We start from the raw sequence: 19,738 nt of genomic DNA, 5'->3' as shown, positions 1-19,738 counted from the left end.
TATAGCAGCCTGAATGCACTAAGACACATGCCCAGAAATGGAATTGCCGAATCACGTAGTAATTTTAAGTTTTTGAGGAACTGCCATACTGGTTTTCATAGTGGCTGCACCATTTCACGCTTCCACCACCAGCGCACAAGTGTTCCAACTTCTCCACATTCTCACCAACACTTGTTATTTTCTGTTCCTTTTTAAAAAATTTTATTTTTTTAAATGTTTATTTTTGAGCAGGGGGGAGTGGAGAAAGCATGAGCGGGGTGTGGTGGTGGGGGGGGCAGAGAAAGGATAGAGGATCCAAAGCACAGCCTGATGTGGGTCTCACACTCACGAACTGTGAGATCATGACCTGAGCTGAAGTTGGATGCTTAACTGACTGACTGAGCCATGCAGGCGCTTCTGTTCCTTTTTATAAAATCGCCATCCTATGGGGTGTAAGGTGGCATCTCATTGTAGTCCACTATAAGTCTAATTGTTCATTTGTAGGTAGTCAGAATGCACTGTGGTTGCCCGTAGGGTTTTGTTTTGTTCTGTTTTGGTGTTCTGTGACTTGCTTACGATTTGATTAACCAGAGACCTCGTAAGCAACCTTTTAGGACTCATTACGTGTCCTGTGTTTTAGGATCCATGTCTTTGAACAATCACAAAAAATTACCAACTGTTAGGTCTTCAAATTAGCATTTTCTTTCTTTGTCTCTGTTAGCTCTTTTGTATACTGTTGGATAAACTGGCAGATTTTTCACTCTGACCCTCAGGCCTCTTACTCCTCCTTCCCGTTTGTTACTTTTTTGTCTTTATGCTGGAATCTTGGTAATTTTTTCAGAGTTCTATTCCAGTAATCCAATTAATTCTTCATTTACATCTGCCAATAAAACCATTATGTTTTTAAATTTTTCAGGCTAGACATTTCATTTCTAGAAATTTTGACTCCTTTCAAATCCATTTTTTCCTGTGCTAGTTTTTAAGAGTATTTCCATTTTCCTTTTGTGAATTTAGTCCTTTAAAGCATACTTATTTTATGGTCTATCTAAAATATTTGTATCATATGAAGTCTTTGGGCGTTCCATTTTTTATTGTATATATTGGCAAATTTTTTTAAAATATACTTTATTGTCAAATTTGTTTCCATACAACACCCAGTGCTCATCCCAACAAGTGCCCTCCTCAATGCCCATCACCCACTTTCCCCTCTCCCCCAACACCCATCAACCCTCAGTTTGTTCTCAGTTTTTAAGTCTCTTCTGGTTTGCCTCCTTCCCTCTCTAACTCTTTTCTCCCCCTTCCTCTCCCCCATGGTCTTCTGTTAAGTTTCTCAGGATCCACATATGAGTGAAAGCATATGGTATCTGTCTTTCTCTGCCTGACTTATTTCACTTAGCATAACACTCTCCAGTTCCATCCACGTTGCTAACAAAAGGCCAGATTTCATTCTTTCTCATTGCCAAGTAGTATTCCATTGCATATATAAACCACATCTTCTTTATCCATTCATCAGTTGATAGACAGTTAGGCTCTTTCCATGATTTGGCTATTGTTGAAAGCGCTGCTATCAACATTGGGGTACATGTGCCCCCATGCATCAGCACTCCTGTATCCCTTGGGTAAATTCCTAACAGTGCTATTGCTGGGTCATAGGGTAGATCTATTTTTAATTTTTTGAGGAACCTCCACACTGTTTTCCAGAGCGGCTCTACCAGTTTGCATTCCCACCAACAGTGCAAGAGGGTTCCCATTTCTTCACATCCTGGCCAGCATCTATAATCACCTGATTTGTTCATTTTAGCCACTCTGACCACGCAGCGTGAGGTGGTATCTCAGCGTGGCTTTGATTTGTATTTCCCTGATGATGAGTGATGTTGAGCATCGTTTCATGTGTCTGTTGGCTATCTGGATGTCTTCTTTGGAAAAGTGTCTATTCATGTCTTCTGCCCATTTCTTCACTGGGTTATTTGTTTTTCAGGTGTGGAGTTTGTGAGTTCTTTATAGATTTCGGATACTAGCCCTTTATCCAATATGTCATTTGCAAATATCTTCTCCCATTCCGATGGTTGCCTTTTAGTTTTGTTGATTGTTTCCTTTGTAGTGCAGAAGCCTTTTATCTTGATGAGGTCCCAATAGTTCATTTTTGCTTTTAATTCCCTTTTGGCAAAATTTTTTCATCTTTTGTAATTTTCTGTTTCAAGTTCATTTTAAGAAAAGTTTTATAGGGAAAATTCTTCTGACCATGATATGAGGATGAATTTCTTTAATACTAGAGTTACTACAATGCTGGTGCAAACTTTAAAAGATTTTTCTTTTAATATTTATTTCTTTTGAGAGAGAGAGAGAACGCACGTGCGTGTGAGTGGGGGAGGTGCGGAGAGAGACTGAGACAGAGAATCCAAAGCAGGCTCTGCACTCTCAGCACAGAGCGTGACATGGGGCTCAAACCCACAAACCATGAGACCATGACCTGAGCCAAAGTCACACACTCAACTGACAGAGCCACCCAGGTGCCTCACTTTTTGTTAAATTTTTGTGAGTTCCTGGGCCATGCAGGGAGTGCAAATATGAATTGGAACCAACATGAACATAGGTCCATAGTCATGAATTTTCAAAGAAGACATTTCTTCATGATCTTAGAATCCATGACTATACACATAAACTTCCTTTTACCTACTTGTGCTGATTAGACATTTTTCTAGTTTACCATTTCCTTAAGGGTGAAGTTATTCAAGAGTTCAACTTTTATGTGGATTTTTGCTTCCATCTTAAGGTAAAAGAATGGTACAGGAGGCCATTTCGTAAAATAAATACAGAAAAGATCTTTGGAAAAAACATGAATGTAGTTTTACACACACATACACACACAGTGGTAAAGGCTTCTCGTCTGCTTTTCAGATTCAGATTCATCTGCTTTTTTGCTATAACTGTCACTCACCTTTAAGGGTTTTTACACCATCCATCAACCTATTTTGGTACACCTTTCCAACAGCTGTACGAAAGAAAGAAATCAGACCACACCAATGAAAGATTAAGTTAGGCATTTAGGAAAGACAGACATCATAATTTACCCCCAGAAAAGGCCTCATTTAATTGTAAATAACCAAGAAAACAGTTAACAAGTAGAGAAAATTTTCAATATGGCCCCCTGGCTTCTGAGGGAGTTATTATGGGCACTCTACTATGCTGAAACACACACATCTTAATTCCCTATGCCTCCCTTTAATTTCCCCATTTTCCCTTTCTGGTATTTTCTCACTCTTTTTACTTTCCTGTATGTCCCTGTTTATTCTTGAGGATGCCTTCTGACTAGAATCAAAAGTTAGAATAGGCACTTCCTTGACTTAATACCAGGTTAGTGACTGAAGGGGCCAATGATTCTATAAACAAAGTGGCACCGCTGGGGTTACTTCTTAAACTGGAACTGCATAATTCCTTCTAAATCCTGTTTTTATCAAATGGAAATAATTCTAGAACTTCTCAAAAAATAAACACAAGTCTGAGTTCCTTAAAGGCTACATTGTTTTTTTAAATACTCACCATTGACTGGCAGACATTTCTTTAGTTTTGAGCACTCCTTATCTGTGAGCTCTACCCCCATTTTCTCCAGAATACTTTGAATATCACTGACATTAACTTCTCCTCCTTCAAAGAAAGAAATGTGAGTAGATGAAAAGTTTGACTATGACCTAAAATCTCCAAAATATGAAAAAAAGAAGTCATTTATCTATTCAGCAGATCATGCAACAGCTATAAACAAAGTAGCATGAGACCTTTGCGCCATCAGACATCATGGAAACAGAATTGTTGCCTTTACTCAAAAAATTCAATATCTATAATTATGGAGTAAAGCAATTTTTTTTTTGAGTAAAGCAATTTAAGCAAGATGTAAGTGGCTTGGGGGATTCCAAGTTATTTAAAATATCACAGATATTTAAAATTCAGTGTCTCTGTTATTACCTTAATTATGAGTGTTGTGTCTGGTTTTACTTCACTGCTTAATATGTTAATTCAGCATAATGTGCATTTGCCTTTGAGAACATTTAATTCTATTACACAAGTGAAGTAAGTACATTAGTTCAAGTTTGTAGTTTACAAAACATGGGCTACATCTTTTAAGATGTTTTGCAGTACAGGCAAGTAGTTTTTAAGTAAAGGGTATGTAAGTTAGATAGAAGGGAATGAAAGAACTGAGCAATATTTAATACTCATGAGGCATTACATGCACATGGAGAACAGGTTCACTAAATATATGTTAGACTAAATGTATAAGAAGCGCTAAATATTTGTGATACTCTAAAATTGCTTGAGGCACCAAATATTCAAGATGTGGTAAATATTTATGACACTTGTTCAAATGACTCTAATTTGGCAATCCATTGGTGACACCATTTTTAGGTCTTCTGTGTCCTCTGCTCAAGGAACACAAAACCTATGGCTCTTTGATGGCCTTAATGGCAAACTACAACTATTAACAACAGGTACTTGTCCTTGTGTCTTTCTTTTTTTGTTTTTGTTTTTGTTTTTTTTTAAGTTTATTTACTTTGAGATAGAGTGGGGGAGAGGGGCAGAGAGATTGAGAGAGAGAGAGAGAGAGAGAGAGAGAGAGAGAGAGGGAGAGAATCCCATGCAGGCTCTGTGCTGTCAGTGCAGAGCCTGACATGGGGCTCGATCTCACGAACTGTGAGATCATGACCTGATACAAAGTCAAGAGTCAGATGCTCAACTGACTGAGCCACCCAGGTGACCCTAACCCTGAGTCTTTCTGAAAGAGTTTGTGTCACAGGCTAGAGCACTTTCCATCTGTGGTCCATCTGCTTGAATCTCAATTCTGGTCCTTATAACCACATCAGCAGCAAGAAAAACGAATGCTGCTGAACAGAGAGAGACACAAAACTTATTATGCACATCACACAACTCAGATTCAAGTAGTGTAGTCCTTCCATTCACTCTACCCTGAATTTGTTAATGTATTCCATATTTCTGCCCCATTTTTGTTGTGTGTTTTTATTTTATTTTATTTTATTTATTTATTTTTTGCTGTGTGTTTTTAAATGATTTAATACTGTGTGACTCAAACATCTTAACTGGGTCCATGAGCCTTTCTGTCCTGCGCACTCTGGGCTAGTACTTTGAGGCTACAATTGCAGAAAGTCCGTTTCCCTTGACACTCAGATTATGCATATCAAAGTACTGTTTGGAAGAAACCTCAGGGGATAAAGAATTTTTTATCAAGCATTGCACTTCAGTATATAGTGTAAATATCAAAAGTTAAAATTCCATACAATTTATCACGTATACAAGGACTACTTGGAGTAAAAGAGGGTATTAAAAATAATTCGTTAAAATTAATCTCCCTCAGTGGTAAACCATAACAATCTAGGATGTAAGATCACTCTGAAGTTAAACTCTAGGCTAGGAGTCAGCCAACTTTTCTATAAAAGTTTATAAACAATAGAAAATATTCTAGGTTTTGTAGGACTTATGATCTCTGTCACAACTACTCAGCTCTACCTTTGTAGGGTAAAAGCAGCCATAAATAATGCACAAACTAATGGGCTGGATGTGTTCCAATGAAATTGTTTACACAAACGGAAGCAGATTTGGCCCAAGGGTCAGAGTTTGCCAACCCGTAGTTTAGACAATTAAAGTAGAAACACTTCCCCAATAAAATGGTAAAATGGCAGAGTAAAAAGGTAGTGATGGGAGAGTTGGAATAGAGCATTAAAATATAACTTAATGTACGAATTAGGAGCTTAGAGTCACAGTAATTGTTCACTAACCTGTAACAGTGGCCACTGCATCCATCAATGTGCTGAGCTCAACCTTCCCATTAGCTACAAGGAAAGCCAAAATAAGGTAATAAGGCCAGAGAGCCATATATAAACAGACAAAAAATAGGGTAAATTGGGAAATAAGAGATCGAAGTTCATTAGCTCCACTGCTTTATCTGACTCAACTATAAGGATATAAACCCTGGATTTAAAGAATTAACTCCACATTAGTTGAGGCAGAGTCTTTATCTCTTGGACGAAATGGAGTCTTGAATGTACCTCTTGAATGTGAAGGCTGCTCTCCATCTTACCGGCAGGGTGAAAGGTCCCAGTGACTTATTTGGCTGTGTAGCAATTTATCAGCTTTGGTTCAGCCACATTTGTCAGAGGAGTCTTTGGGGACCACCTTTCTTGTCTTCCTACCTTTTCCCAATTTGTCTTTCTCTAGTTTCTTTGTCTATCACAACTATCTTGGGATTTTTGATCACACAAATTGGTGACCTGTTTCTTCTATTAACACTATATATACGTGTGTGTAAAGATAGGTATGTATTTCTCTTTAACCCTAAAAGACGGGTAGATATTTCAGAGAGTCTCCAAACTGAAAGGACTTGTGGTAACATAACAACTAGTTACAAAGGGGATTCAACAGTTCACTGAAAGCTAATGGGTTAATAAAAATTCTACGTGATGAGTCGAATGTGTAGACTTGCTCTCCTATGTCCTAAGGCTTCATGAAGTCCTTGTGTAACACTAGGAATTATTTTTTTTTTTAAAGGGTAATGAGTCATAAAAAAAAAAAGCAATAAACTTGAGAAGAATATTATGCCTTATTGGGAATAACTTGGAATTAGGATGGTTCTGAGGGGGGATTTCAAGAGAAGGCCAAGTTTGCACCCGTGTGCTAAGTATGAACAAGTATTCCCTTGTATACCACTGAAATTGGCCAGGATGTTGCTGGTTGTTTCAAAATGAGTATAATTTCTGCCAAACCTTCTTTGGAAAGCAGAAAACTGCATGAGTGATGATTAGGCAATTGTCTTTTTGCTTTGATAACATTTATACCAATGATTTGGAGCCCTTTAGTTATGTACTGCTCAAATGAAGTGTTAGAAGGCCAGCCTATATTTGATGTTCCTCTTGAAGACTTTGTGTCACTTTGAATTATTTGTATTTTTCACTGTTTTTCATTTGTTTAGTCTAATTATTCCATCATTCCATTCATTCTTCAATATTTATTGCCTCTAAATATAAAATGATGTACGTATGGTTTCTACTTACAAGAAAATCACAGTTCATAAACAAAGAAGAGTGATATAAAGACACTCACTTTTTATACAATATGCTAAGTGTATAATAATATATGTGTGAATAGGATGAATTTTAAACTAAGAGGAAGAGTAAATAAAGTGAATTCCATGGATCAGGGAGCTCTGGAAAAGGTAAACTTTGAGATTAATTTTATAGGCAAGAATTGGCTGGTGAAATATGCCTAAGTATTTTTGTTCTAGGAGTTGGAGAGTATGTGGAAAAGGACAATTGGATAATCAAATCAGATGCCATGGTATAAGCATTAAATAACAAAGAAGATCTGTATATTAACTGAAGAAAATTTTATGAATTATCTACTAAATTTCAGGCACCATATGAGGCACTAAAGATTAAAATATATTTAATAATAAATTTAATATAATTTCTGAACAAGTCAGTTTCTGGGATGAGACGGACAAGTAAACATACTGTAATAGAGTAGTTGGGTTGACGTACAGCAAATGATAAAATCAGGAGATGCTCCCGCTAAAATTCATCCATTTATAGCTACTGCTTTGCAACAGGGTGGAGAGCTGACTATATAAGAATCTTGAACCCTGCCTATATCCAATACTATGGTTCAGACACCTCAGTGTTATAGGGCAATGTGGAAGCAGGAAATAATGTAAGATAAAGCTAAAAGGAAAGCAAGGGTCAGATCACAGATGTATGAAATAGTCAGCACTCCTAATTGGTGGGACTTGGTATTCAATGAGATGTGGCACTAAGAAAAAGTTGCAGTGAAAAATACCAATTCGGTTTTTTTTTAATATTTATTTATTTTTTGAGAGAGAGAGAAAGAGAAAACGAACAATTGGGGGAGGGGCAGAGAGAGAGACACACACAGAATCTGAAGCAGGCTGTAGGCTCTGAGCTGTCAGCACAGAGCCCAGCACGGGACTCGAACTCATGGACAGCGAGATCATGACCTAAACCAAAGTTGGAGGCTTAACCGACTGAGCCACCCAGGTGCCCTGAAAAATGTCAATTTTTAAATTTGTTTTACTAAGAACACGATGGTGCCACCAGCTGAGAAAGGGAATGTATAATTAGGAGATAGTTTGGGGTAGGTATTTTTAAATATAGTGAATTTAAGATCTGAGGCTTTGCTGAGCAAGAATGAATTTGGCAGATACAACCCAACAGGAATCTGGATGTGGTTTTACCCAACCCATATTTGGGGAGGAATTTGGGCTGCAGAAAAACATCTAGAAGTTTTCAGCATATAATGACACTTGGAAATAGGAGTGTGGATAATACTGTCCACGGAGAATTGTAACACGGAATTGTCAAAGTTAAAGTGATTAATGGGCTTAGGACACAACTATTTGAGGGATACTAATAATAGGGAAATTAGTCATATTTTTCTTCCTTCCTTTCTATTCTCTAGCCTATGAGATTCATTTTGCTCCTTGTAAATTCATTACTGGGTCAGAAAGTAGTTATAATAGTTCTGTGTGTGATGCTTGGAATCCAAAAGAGAAGAGGTTAAAGATATGGGGCTTATAGAAATGAAGAGAAGGCTAGTCTCTTCTCTAAGCTTTGCAAAAATGTCATTTTGAGACTAGGTAAAACTAATTATGGACACACTCATGTACAAGTGCAGAAAGTCTCCGTAAGATACAGTAGTATGTGAAACACGCACCGGTAAGCGGTAGATTTTCTGTCACATCTTCGTGTTCCTTTTGTGTGAGCTTGATTCCCAAGTTTTCCAGGACAGTGTCCAGGTTATTCACCTTAACTTTGCCTGCTTAGGAAACATACAGGAATGAAACATGAAAAAAAATGAGTTTAAAATATTAGAAATATATTTTTGAATGCGAATTGTTATCTGAACATATATACTTTGTCATTATTACAATAAAAAACAAAAGAGAAAATGTACTTATGTGATTATTACTTTTCTGTATGAACTCCCATTTAACATGTCTAAGAGCATTAAATAATCAACAGAAAAATCAGAATTAGTAATTCTTCCTTTAAACCTTGAATGGAAGCCTGTATTATAAACAGCTCATGAAGGGATAGGCTACATGATTTGATTATAACCAATATTAGAGAGAATAGGAATGAGCTTTGATGACAGGACCTCATTAATTTATTAACTAACTAATATTAAAACAGAGTGAAGATCATAAGGTAACCTTAAAAACAAGCAGAATCTTAGCACTTTTTTAGATAAAATCAATCATTTTAAAGTGAACACCTTAGTGGAATTTGGTACATATTCACAATGTTGTACAAATATCACTTCCAGTTCCAAAACATTTTCATCATCCCCAAAGGAGAGCCCATACATATTAAGTAGTCACTCCCTACTTCCCTCTCCACCCAGCCCCCCGCAACCCTAACCTACTTTTTGTTTCTATGGATTTGCCTTCAATCTTCCTTCATAACAAGCTTTCCTTACACAACTCCCTAAAAATTCGGTAATTCTTTTCTTCATAATTTGCTGTGTATGATTAGATTTTTGGGGTTGTGAGTATGGATTCCTAGCAAGATGTATTGAGACATTATAGCGTAAAATATGATGATGATGAAAGTAACTAAGTAACTGGGGTGCCTAGGTGGCTCAGTCGGTTAAGCATCGGACTCTTGATTTCAGCTCAGGTCATGATCTCAGGGATGGTGAGTTCAAGCCCTGCGTCTGGCTCTGCACTGTCAGTGCAGGGCCTGCTTGGGATTCCCCTTCTCTCTCTTTCTCTCTGCACTCCCCCACTTACCATCTTTCTCTCTCAAAGTAAATAAATAAACTTCAAATAAAAGAAAGTAACTAAGTAATCTATACATACGAAGCTAGACAGGACTCGTGTCTAAATGATAAATGTGAACCTTGAAGATTTCAGATGTCTCTGCCTTTCTTATCAGGCTTTTAACCTACCCTGAGTGGATTTCACCCCATCCAACATTGCATTCTGAAATACGTTTCCAGCAGCTATAGGAAAAGGAACAATTCATGTCAGAAGGGAAATGGTATGAACATTCACTTACTTACAACTTCAGTAAAACAACTGAAACTGAGTGGGAAATGTGTTCTGTCTCAGTATTAAATTTAAAAAGAAGTTATGGAAAAGAAAACCGAGTGTGACAAATATATGTATTTTCTGGCAAGTAGGAGACTGACCGCTGAGGGAAACACTATTATGTTGAAACAATCACACCTTTCCTTTTTCTGTTGACTTCCCCTTTTATTTCTTTTCCTAGTCCCCTCCAGTTCCCTTCCTTTTCTTCCTTAGGATATAGGCTGATCAACTACCTGACACTCAGATGGCAAAGCTATGGCTGAAGGGTTTGGTAAACTGCAGACTAAATCCAAATGACAATGCCTTTTCCTAATCAATTTCAGGATTTTTCAGAAAGCCCTCGACAGGTAAAAATTTTAAATTGTTCACACGGGCCACAAAACCAAGTTCCCTAGAAAGTCTTTGTGGCTTCTGTATAGCTCACCATCAATTGGCAGAGTTTCCTGCAGCTTTTTAAGCTCCTCAGCTGTGAGCTCGATCCCCATGCTTCCCAGAACTTTCTCCAGATCACTGACATGAACCTTTTTTCCTTTGAAAATACAAGAACATTAATGTCTGAGAATAATCATTCCATGAAATGGTGAAAAATTCATTCTCATTATAATGCATCCCCCCCATTTGAGGAAATGGAAGGGGAAAATGAAACACGTTTACACAGAATTATGGGGAAGTCACATAATAGAACATAACCCCTTAGTGTTTACAAAAGGAAGGTCTTTATTTCTGGGAACAAGTCTGCCCTGCTGAGAACAAATTTGTTTTATAATTGGCCAGCAAATTAAGATACTAGATGAAAAAAGTATAAATTCAGCTATCATTTATTGTATTTATTCTTGTCTCTGAATAATGTGACTTTTTTCTTCATAATGACAATAATTTGATCCTGTCAGGGCTTTACAATGTAACTGGAATAAGTGTACAATGCACAATATAATGATTCCACAACTCTAGACATTAATCGGTGCTCATGATAACAAATGAACTCTTAACCCCATCAACTTATTTCACTCATCCCCTCACCCACCTCCCTTCTGGCAACAATGTGGTCTCTATAGTTAAGAGTCTAGTTTTTTTTTAGTTTGTGTTTCTGTTTTTTTTTTTTTTAATTTTTTTTTAATGTTTATTCATTTGTGAGAGAGAGAGAGAGAGAGAGAGAGAGAGAGAAATACAGAGCGTGAGTGGGGGAGGGGCAGAGAAAGAGAGGGAGACACAGAAGCTGAAGCAGCTCCAGGCTCAGAGCTGTCAGCACAGAGCCCAATGAGGGGCTCAAACTCATGAACCATGAGATCGTGACCTGAGTCGAAGTCGGATGCTTAATTGACTGAGCCACCCCGGCGCCCCATTCGTTTGTTTCTTAAATTCCACACGCGTGAAATCAAACGGTATTTGTCTTTTTCTGGCTGATTTATTTCACTTAACATTGTATCCTCTAGATCTACTTAAAAGTAATTTCTTATTGAAAGATTGAGCGACATTGGCAAAAACAGCTGAGCAGTGAGTGGGTTGCTTCATGAAACTATCCTTCCACCGAAACACAATGAGTGAGAAAGAACTATCAGAATCAACTTCCTTAGAACTCTGGAAAATAGTCAAAGGTTGGTACATCAACCAAGTGAAAGCAGAATTGAGAAAAAGGTGACTTATAGTAAGAGAGCTCTGTGGCATTTTGACCCCCTTCCCCAAACTGTTTTTGATCATCCATCCCTGTGAGCAAAATATTTTCCAGGACAAAAGTGACAGTCTCTTACTTACCTGTAAAAGGTTTCATTCCATCCATATGCGTTCTCATTTCAACCTTCCCATGAACTGGAAGAAAATGTAAATCAAATACACAGTGGCATTCACTGAGAAACGCAAAACAGGAAGCACAGTGGCATTCATTGGCTACTTTTTATCCCCCACCTACCCCAAGGAGCACAAAAGGACATGGAAAAGAATCACTCTACTTGTTCTAAAGGTGCCTGCTTTAACAACTGCTTTCATCCATTGTCTTATGGCAAAACGCTAAAGGTGTGAGATTCAAAAGTCACCTCTTTTCATCAGACTTTATTTTTAGCTTTACACTTTGGAAAACCAAAAGGATTTGGGCCACGCCAGGGAAAACAAAATTTAAAACTGGGATCTTATTCACCACTGTTTTAACGGGACTTTTGAAATGATCTCTTTCTTTACTGAGATTCTAATTACTATTTCCTTTCATGTTCACTGACCCAGGCAGACCAGTTTACTCTTGATTTGCATGATGTACGATTTGCTTGAGGGCAATATTCATTTTGAGCTTAACTTCCCAACTCTAATGATTTGCATAGTTTTCATAGTAGACATAGTAGACAAATTGAATTTCATACAAATTAATATTTAAAAAGACATTAATATGTTAAAGAACAGAAATATCTCACGAATAGATGATTTTTGAGATCTATATTTTGCCAAGAAAGAAAAACGACCTAAAAAACTGTCACTGTTGGTAAGTTAGTTGACAAATTCCTGATTTTAGATTGTAAGTAATAAATTACAGTATACAGTATCTAAAAACCCCTATACCATGGAAAATTTACAAATGAAGGTCCTGGATAACTCAAAAATATTTACTGAAGTATTAGAAGTACGCAGTGACTCTTAGCAGAAGCTGTGTGACACTTACATGTACACAATAACAAGTATTAGAACAGTGAGCAGGATAAATATACATTTATTCATTGGTTGCTAAATCTAGGCTAAACGAGAATCTTCCTTGTTTTTCTTCTGGATCTTTTGAGGCAGAACATTCCAAAAGTTATTTCTGTAGTAAAACCAATTAGTGAGGTCAGGAAAGCATGAAGATATGTGTCAGTTTTACGGGGCCACTGGAAATTCTCAGAAACAAAGATGATAACACCTATTTGGTGTAAAATTCGCTATTTAACTCGGGTCCCATTTCAACTGAATCTTGCCCTCTCCAGTAAATTCATATCTCCGTCCTGACAGACACAGTATGAGAAAAGCTTTGCCCTAAATGGGGTCTTTCTGTCCCAAATGATATAATTGGGGCTCTATGCTTGAGCCTTAATCTTTCACAAAACTTCTTTTTAAGCTCAATACTGATGGTAACTCTTCAGGTGAGCAGATCACCAATAAGCAATAACTTAAAGATTTTAACTCTGGGGGTGCCCGGGTGGCTCGGTCGGTTAAGCATCCGACTTCAGTTCAGGTCGTAATCTCACGGTTCATGAGTTCAAGCCTGCATCAAGCTTGCTGCTGTCAGCACAGAGCCCACTTTGGATCCTCTGTCCACCCCCCTCTTTGTCCCAGCCCCCGCTTACGCGCTCTTCGTGTCTTTCAAAATAAATAAATTAACTTAAAAAAAATTCTAACTCTGATTTAAAGAAAAAAGGATTAATCATTCCACATGTCCATTTTATTTCATGTGTACTTTTTAATCTCACAATGATTTTCATTATGTTGGTTGATCTGAAATTATTATTTTAAAATAAGGAACAGAAATCATTGGCAATACCAGAGGATAGTTTCAAATAATAGCTAGATTTCCACCCATAATTCTGCTTTTTAGCAATATGAAAAAAAATTCCACCATAATCTCAAATAGACAAAAAATAGTTTTCTATTACGAAAGCTGATTGGTCCATATCTAGTCTCATTCACGGATACACCATTGCAAGCAAAGAAAACAAGACAGTGAAGACCACTTGCATGGTCCTCCTAGTACACTACCAGTGGTAAAAATTAGAGAATAAATTAAATGAATTAACAAAAATAGTTTTAAGGGTACACTGCTTATCTTACACAATGACGTGAATAAATGCACCTTAATAAGATGAGCAAGCATTGATTCATCTAAGGTTATATGATAGTTAAGGCATGTTCCAGACAGATACTTCTTAGCGCTACTATAACGTTCTCAGGCTGATATTTAACATTTGCTTATTTAGCTTGAGAATTCTTTTAGCCCCAATTCAGAATGTACTAAACTTTAGACTTTGTCTCTAGCCCATCAAGGGAGATTAGAGCTTTGGGAACAGTCAGTCCTTGGACCATGGAATCCAGCTCAGAATGAGGGGATGTAAGCAGAGGCATAGGTGGGGCCGCTGAGCATTCAGGTATTCCACACATTCAGGCCTGAGTGGTTACTGTTCCTTTTCCCCTCAAGGGTATCTGGAAAACTTGGTCCTATTCCTTTGGTGCAGGAAATAGGTCCTACACTTCATATTCCTCTTTTATCACGCTTTTTTTTTTCTTTTGAGAGAGAGAGTGAGCGCGCGTGTGTATGAGAGAGACAGAGAGAGAGAGAGAGAGAGAGAGACAGAGAGAGACAGACAGTCCAAAGCAGGCCACACTCTGCACAGAGTTGGATGCAGGGCTCGATCCCACATCCCTGGGACCATGACCTGGGCCGAAATCAAGAGTTGGACGCTCAACAGACTGAATCACCCAAACGCCCCTATTCTGCCTTTCTACATGTCCTTGAAAATGGTGAGGCAAAGACAGAAATGCTATTTTAATAACCTCCCACTTAGGGGTACCTGGCTGGCTCAGGTGGTAAAGCATGCAACTCTTGATCTCAGGTTGTGAACTCAGCTCTACACTGGGCCTAGAGCTTACTTAAAAGAAATTAAAAATACTTTCCCACTTTGGGCTCTGCTCTCTTTTCTCTATAATTTTAAAAAATTTTTTCTGTGTTAAAGTTTCTTCTATTTAATGCACCCCACTCCCTTCCCTCCACAGCAGTGTCTCTCTCTAATTTTGTTCAGTTCTAATAGTGGCCTTGGCCTTGGCCATACTCCAAGTGGAAATGAAGTTACTGAAAATGTCAAGGGGCAAAACATGTTTACTTCCAGTCTGAGTCATCTTTCATGTTTTCCGTCTTCTTAATGCCAAAGTAGAGTTTTCAGAGATTCTTTTATAGAAGCTCAGATTAACCGATTCAAACAGATCTTAAATACTCACCGTCGGCTGGTAGATCACGTGTCAGATCATTAATTTCCTCTTCTGAAAGGTTCATCCCCATAGGTGGCAAAGGAGAATCCATTGTATCGACATCAACAATCTCTCCTTGTGAAAAAGTAAAGAATACGGGGAAAACTCACGGATTCCAAAATGTGACCACTCGCATTACTCATAGTGCATTAATGATTATCAGTCTCATGAGGAAAACAAGATTTAATATAGTCTATTCACATATATCAAGGGGGTCAATAAGGATGTTAGAATTCGAATACAAATCTTCCAGGTGAATGAGCAATTTTCAAATCTTTCACAGCAAATGGTAAAATCAAACTGTGGCTGACAATGAGGGTTTGTGTTTTTTTTTTTTTTTCCTGAACTCCCAGATTAGATGCCTCAACTCCTGACAAAAATCGATCATCAAGTTCTGTTTCCATTTATGTGGAGGATGATGTTATTCAGACCAACCTTCCTCTGGAAACTGAAATCTTGGATAAAATGTAAAAAGCATCTCCTCAAAAGTACTGAAGAGCTGATAAGAGAGTACGTTACTAGTGCAAAGTCTCATCAAAAGTAGGAACCTAGGGAGGTAAGCAGAGCCCTGGTACTGTTTCTGTTCTAATGATACTTGCTCCATCTGGATTTGAACTGTCATGTTGATGACCTCATGGAGTGTGGGTGATTCTGTCCAAGTGCCCAGCAGAAGCAAAGGCAAGTATTCCTTAGGAACATGCTTCCATCCTTACCCTCAAAGGTTTCTTTCTATAATTTTCCAAGGAAAATAGCTCCCACTCCAAAGAATCAAACACAGAGCGAAACAAGTTACCTGAGAGAGAATAAGCAGAAATAACAGGCAGCAGCAACATGCTCATAAAAACTTTAGATTTAGAAGTTATCAGGCACAAATTACAAAACTATTATGCTTCCTATGTGTAAAGCAATGGAAAACAAGCTAAAAGTATCTGCATCTGCAGGAGATAGGAAACAGTACAAAATGACCCAGGATAGCCGAAAAAGAGAAAAAAATGCTTAGAAATGAAAAGAAGGGGGAAAGAGGAGGAAGGAGGGAGGAAGGAAACAAGACAGCTGTATGGGAACATGAAGGGGACCTTGAACCACATGGAACTCATCCTCTACCCACTAGTGAATCTAGGGCTGCGGGAAAGTCCTTTGGGACAATCCTTGGTTTAGTGCCAAGTAGCAGTGGTGTGTCTTTCCCGAGCTTCCTAGTGGGCAGCTCACGGTGTCTATGGGGCACTCTTACTGGTGCACACCGTGCATATGGCATTGTCTGCACCCATGGAGGCCGGAGCTACAGCCAAGTGGGTACATCACCACGTGGTTAAATCTTGACTCACAATAACGCGGATCTGTATTGAATGTGGAAGATTTCGATGTTAAAGTTGAAAGGGTAGTCAGTATTTCTATACCACAGAAAACAAGAAATAAGGGTGCATGATATGCTTTCATATTTCTTCATTATGTTGGGATTTAAACTTGGCACAACAGTAAACACGTACATGTGATAAGTCCTCTCATAATATAAGTGGTTTTCAAACCCTAAGAAATCAATCTTCTCACCAGGAAATATGTTACACAGCAAATGGAAAATGAAAGAAAAAAAAAACAAGACAAATACACTCCTACTAAAAGTCACACAAAAAAGATGTTTCTATAAAGAACAGCCAGAACTGGGCGTGGTGGACAAGGGAGCGTGTGTGTGTGCGTGTGTGTGTGCGTACAAGGGCTGAGGAGTGAGGGGTTAGGTCTACTCATATCAAAAGATTATAAAGCTGTTATACTCAACACAGTTTAGAGCATGAATAAGCAGACCAATAGAACAGAATGTAAATTCTCAAAATAGACAAGTGCACATGGAAATCAAGTATATAGTTAGGATGGCATCTCAAATTCAAGGATGTGGTGACAGACTTTTAAATAAATGATCTGGGACAACTGTAGAGCCGTTTTCAAAAAGATAAACTAGATCTGTATCTCCCGATGGAATGCAATGTGAAATAAACAGTATTACTTATGAAGTATTGTTGTCAAAAAATGTTGAAGATGAAAATAATTAAGCCATCAGAGCTGATTCCTGGTTTATGAGGAATACGGACAACAGAGAAACGAGAGATGAGAAAACAGACAAAAACGGGTAAATTTAGTATATGGGAAATTTTTCTTTTTTTAGTGTATAGAAATGCTACAAGACAATCGGCAACCCAGTTTCTTAAAAAAAAATCAGTGCCTAAAAAGAAAAGACAAAGAAGGTAGAGGAATAGCTGTAGAGTACGTGAGATTTAAGTGTCATAATAGATGCAGTGTGTAAAGCTTGTTGGGTTTTTTATTTGAATAAGCTCACTGTAAAAAATATTTTAAAGAAGGGAAATTTAAAAATAAACTGTATAATGGTATTGCAGTCATGTAAAAAAATCCATACTTTTTTTTTTTAATTTTTTTTTTAACGTTTATTTATTTTTGGGACAGAGAGAGACAGAGCATGAACGGGGGAGGGGCAGAGAGAGGGGGAGACACAGAATCGGAAACAGGCTCCAGGTTCTGAGCCATCAGCCCAGAGCCTGACGCGGGGCTCGAACTCAGGGACCGCGAGATCGTGACCTGAGCTGAAGTCGGACGCTTAACCGACTGCGCCACCCAGGGGCCCAAAAAATCCATACTTTTAAGAAGATGTATACTGAAGTATATAAGGACTAAATGAAAATTTGCTTTGAAATAAGTAAGAGGGGCGCCTGGGTGGCTCAGTCGGTTGAGCACTGGACTTCGGCTCAGGTCAGGATCTCGCGGTTTGTGAATTCGAGCCCCGCGTCAGGCTCTGTGCTGACAGCTCAGAGCCTGGAGCCTACTTTGGATTCTGTGTCTCCTTCTCTCTGCTTCTTCCCCGTTCATGCTCTGTCTCTGTCTGTCTCTCAAAAATGAATAAACGTTAAAATTTAAAAATAAATAAATAAGAAGCAAGTGAGATGAATCTTCATAACTGTTGAATCTAGGTTCATTCTATTATTCTTTATTCTTTATCATTCATTATATTATTCTTCCTACTTTGTATACATTTGGAAATGCTCATTACAGCCAAAAGGCAGAAAGAACCCAGATGCCCATCAAAGGATGAGTGAATAAACACAACATATACACATACAACAGAATGTGTTATTAGGCAACAAAAAGGAATGAAATTGTATACCCATGTTCACAGAACATATTCACAATCACTAAAATGTGGAAGCAACTCAAGTATCCACTGATGGATGAATGAATATATATACATATAGTAGAATATTATTCAGTCTTAAGAAGGAAGGAAATTTTGACACATGTTACAACCTGGATGAAACATGAGGACATTAGGGTAAGTAAAATAAACTAGTCACGAAAATAGATACTGCATGATTCCACTTATATAAGGTATTTAGATTAGTCAAAACCATACAGACAGAAAGTAGAATGGTGGTTGTCAGGGGCTCGTGGGAGGGGAGAATGGGAAGTGTTTGTTTAATGGATACAGAGGTTTTTTTTGTTTTTTTAACGGTTATTTATTTTTGAGACAGAGAGAGACAAAGCATGAACAGGGGAGGGGCAGAGAGAGAGGGAGACACAGAATCTGAAACAGGCTCCAGGCTCTGAGCTGTCAGCACAAAGCCCGACGCGGGGCTCGAACTCACGGACCGCGAGATCATGACCTGAGCCAAAGTCCGCCGCTTAACCGACTGAGCCACCCAGGCGCCCCTAATGGATACAGAGTTTTAATTTTACAAAATGAAAAGAATTCTGGAGACGGATGGTGGCAGTCATTGCACAAAAAATGTGAAGGTGCTTAATAACACTGAACTGGACACTTAAAAATGGTTAAGGTAGTAAACTTTATGTTATGTGCATTTTACCACCATAAATTGGAAAAAAGGAAGAATGGAATATTGATACATGCTACAATATAGATGAACCTGAAACCATCATACTAAGTGAAAGAAGCTAATCATAAAGACTACATACTATCCCGCTTATATGAAATGTCCAGAATAGGTAAATCTATAGGGACAGAAAATAGATTAGTAAGTTGCCTAGGGCTTGTAGGGTGGTGGGGAGAGAATAAAAGGGTGATAGCTAAAGGATACAGGGTTTCGTTTTGGGGTGTTCTGGGTATTCACAGAGTCCTTTGATAAAGCTACTAACTATAATGAAATTGTAATTAGTCCCAATAAAGTAAATTATAACCCAAAAAGGGACATTCGGTGCCTCAGACTAGAAGGACATGGGGGTAGAATGGGGAGACGACAAAGAAGAAATTGGAAGAAAATAAGAGAAGTTTCGGTCTCGATCTCTGCATTGTCTATGAAACCATCTTTCTACCATGTCACTGAGACTTGAACAGACTGCAATAGGTTACAAGGTTCCTTGAGCGGAGCACCTGGGTGGCTCAGTTGGTTAAGTGTCTGACTCTTGATCTCAGCTCAGGTCATGATCTCATGGTTCGTGGAATTCAGTCCCGCGTTGGGCTCTGTGCTGACAATGCAGAGCCTGCTTGGGATTCTCTCTCTCTCCTCGCTCTCTGACCCTCCCCCACTCTCTCTGTCTCTGTCTCTCAAAACTAAACTTTAAAAAGAAAGAAAAGTCCTATAAAACTTATAACACACAATATTTGAGTGAGAAAATTGATCTGAAGATACAAATCTGAATATTTTGAGGATATAGGGA

At 38.2% G+C, this 19,738-nt stretch overlaps 1 protein-coding gene across 1 annotated transcript in view; it reads right to left on the bottom strand.

Moving 5' to 3' along the window:
* LOC124513566 (uncharacterized) overlaps positions 1-19,738 on the bottom strand; it is a 158,950-nt gene that overhangs the window by 120,280 nt on the left and 18,932 nt on the right. The window contains exons 6-13 of the mRNA XM_047081691.1: positions 15,032-15,136; positions 11,840-11,893; positions 10,512-10,616; positions 9,946-9,999; positions 8,710-8,814; positions 5,763-5,816; positions 3,520-3,624; positions 2,918-2,971 (exon numbers count right to left, since the gene is read on the bottom strand). Of these exons, the coding sequence (XP_046937647.1) occupies positions 2,918-2,971; positions 3,520-3,624; positions 5,763-5,816; positions 8,710-8,814; positions 9,946-9,999; positions 10,512-10,616; positions 11,840-11,893; positions 15,032-15,136 (636 nt within the window). The remainder of the gene's footprint in view (positions 1-2,917; positions 2,972-3,519; positions 3,625-5,762; positions 5,817-8,709; positions 8,815-9,945; positions 10,000-10,511; positions 10,617-11,839; positions 11,894-15,031; positions 15,137-19,738) is intronic.

Source organism: Lynx rufus, unplaced genomic scaffold (assembly GCF_022079265.1).
Source record: "Lynx rufus isolate CCGP_SWC_20201006 ecotype Redwood Valley unplaced genomic scaffold, mLynRuf1.p SCAF_18, whole genome shotgun sequence".
In the NCBI taxonomy this organism is placed as follows: domain Eukaryota; kingdom Metazoa; phylum Chordata; class Mammalia; order Carnivora; family Felidae; genus Lynx; species Lynx rufus.
The sequence above is the reverse complement of the archived record's forward strand: the minus strand, read 5'-3'. Positions and strand labels throughout refer to the sequence as shown.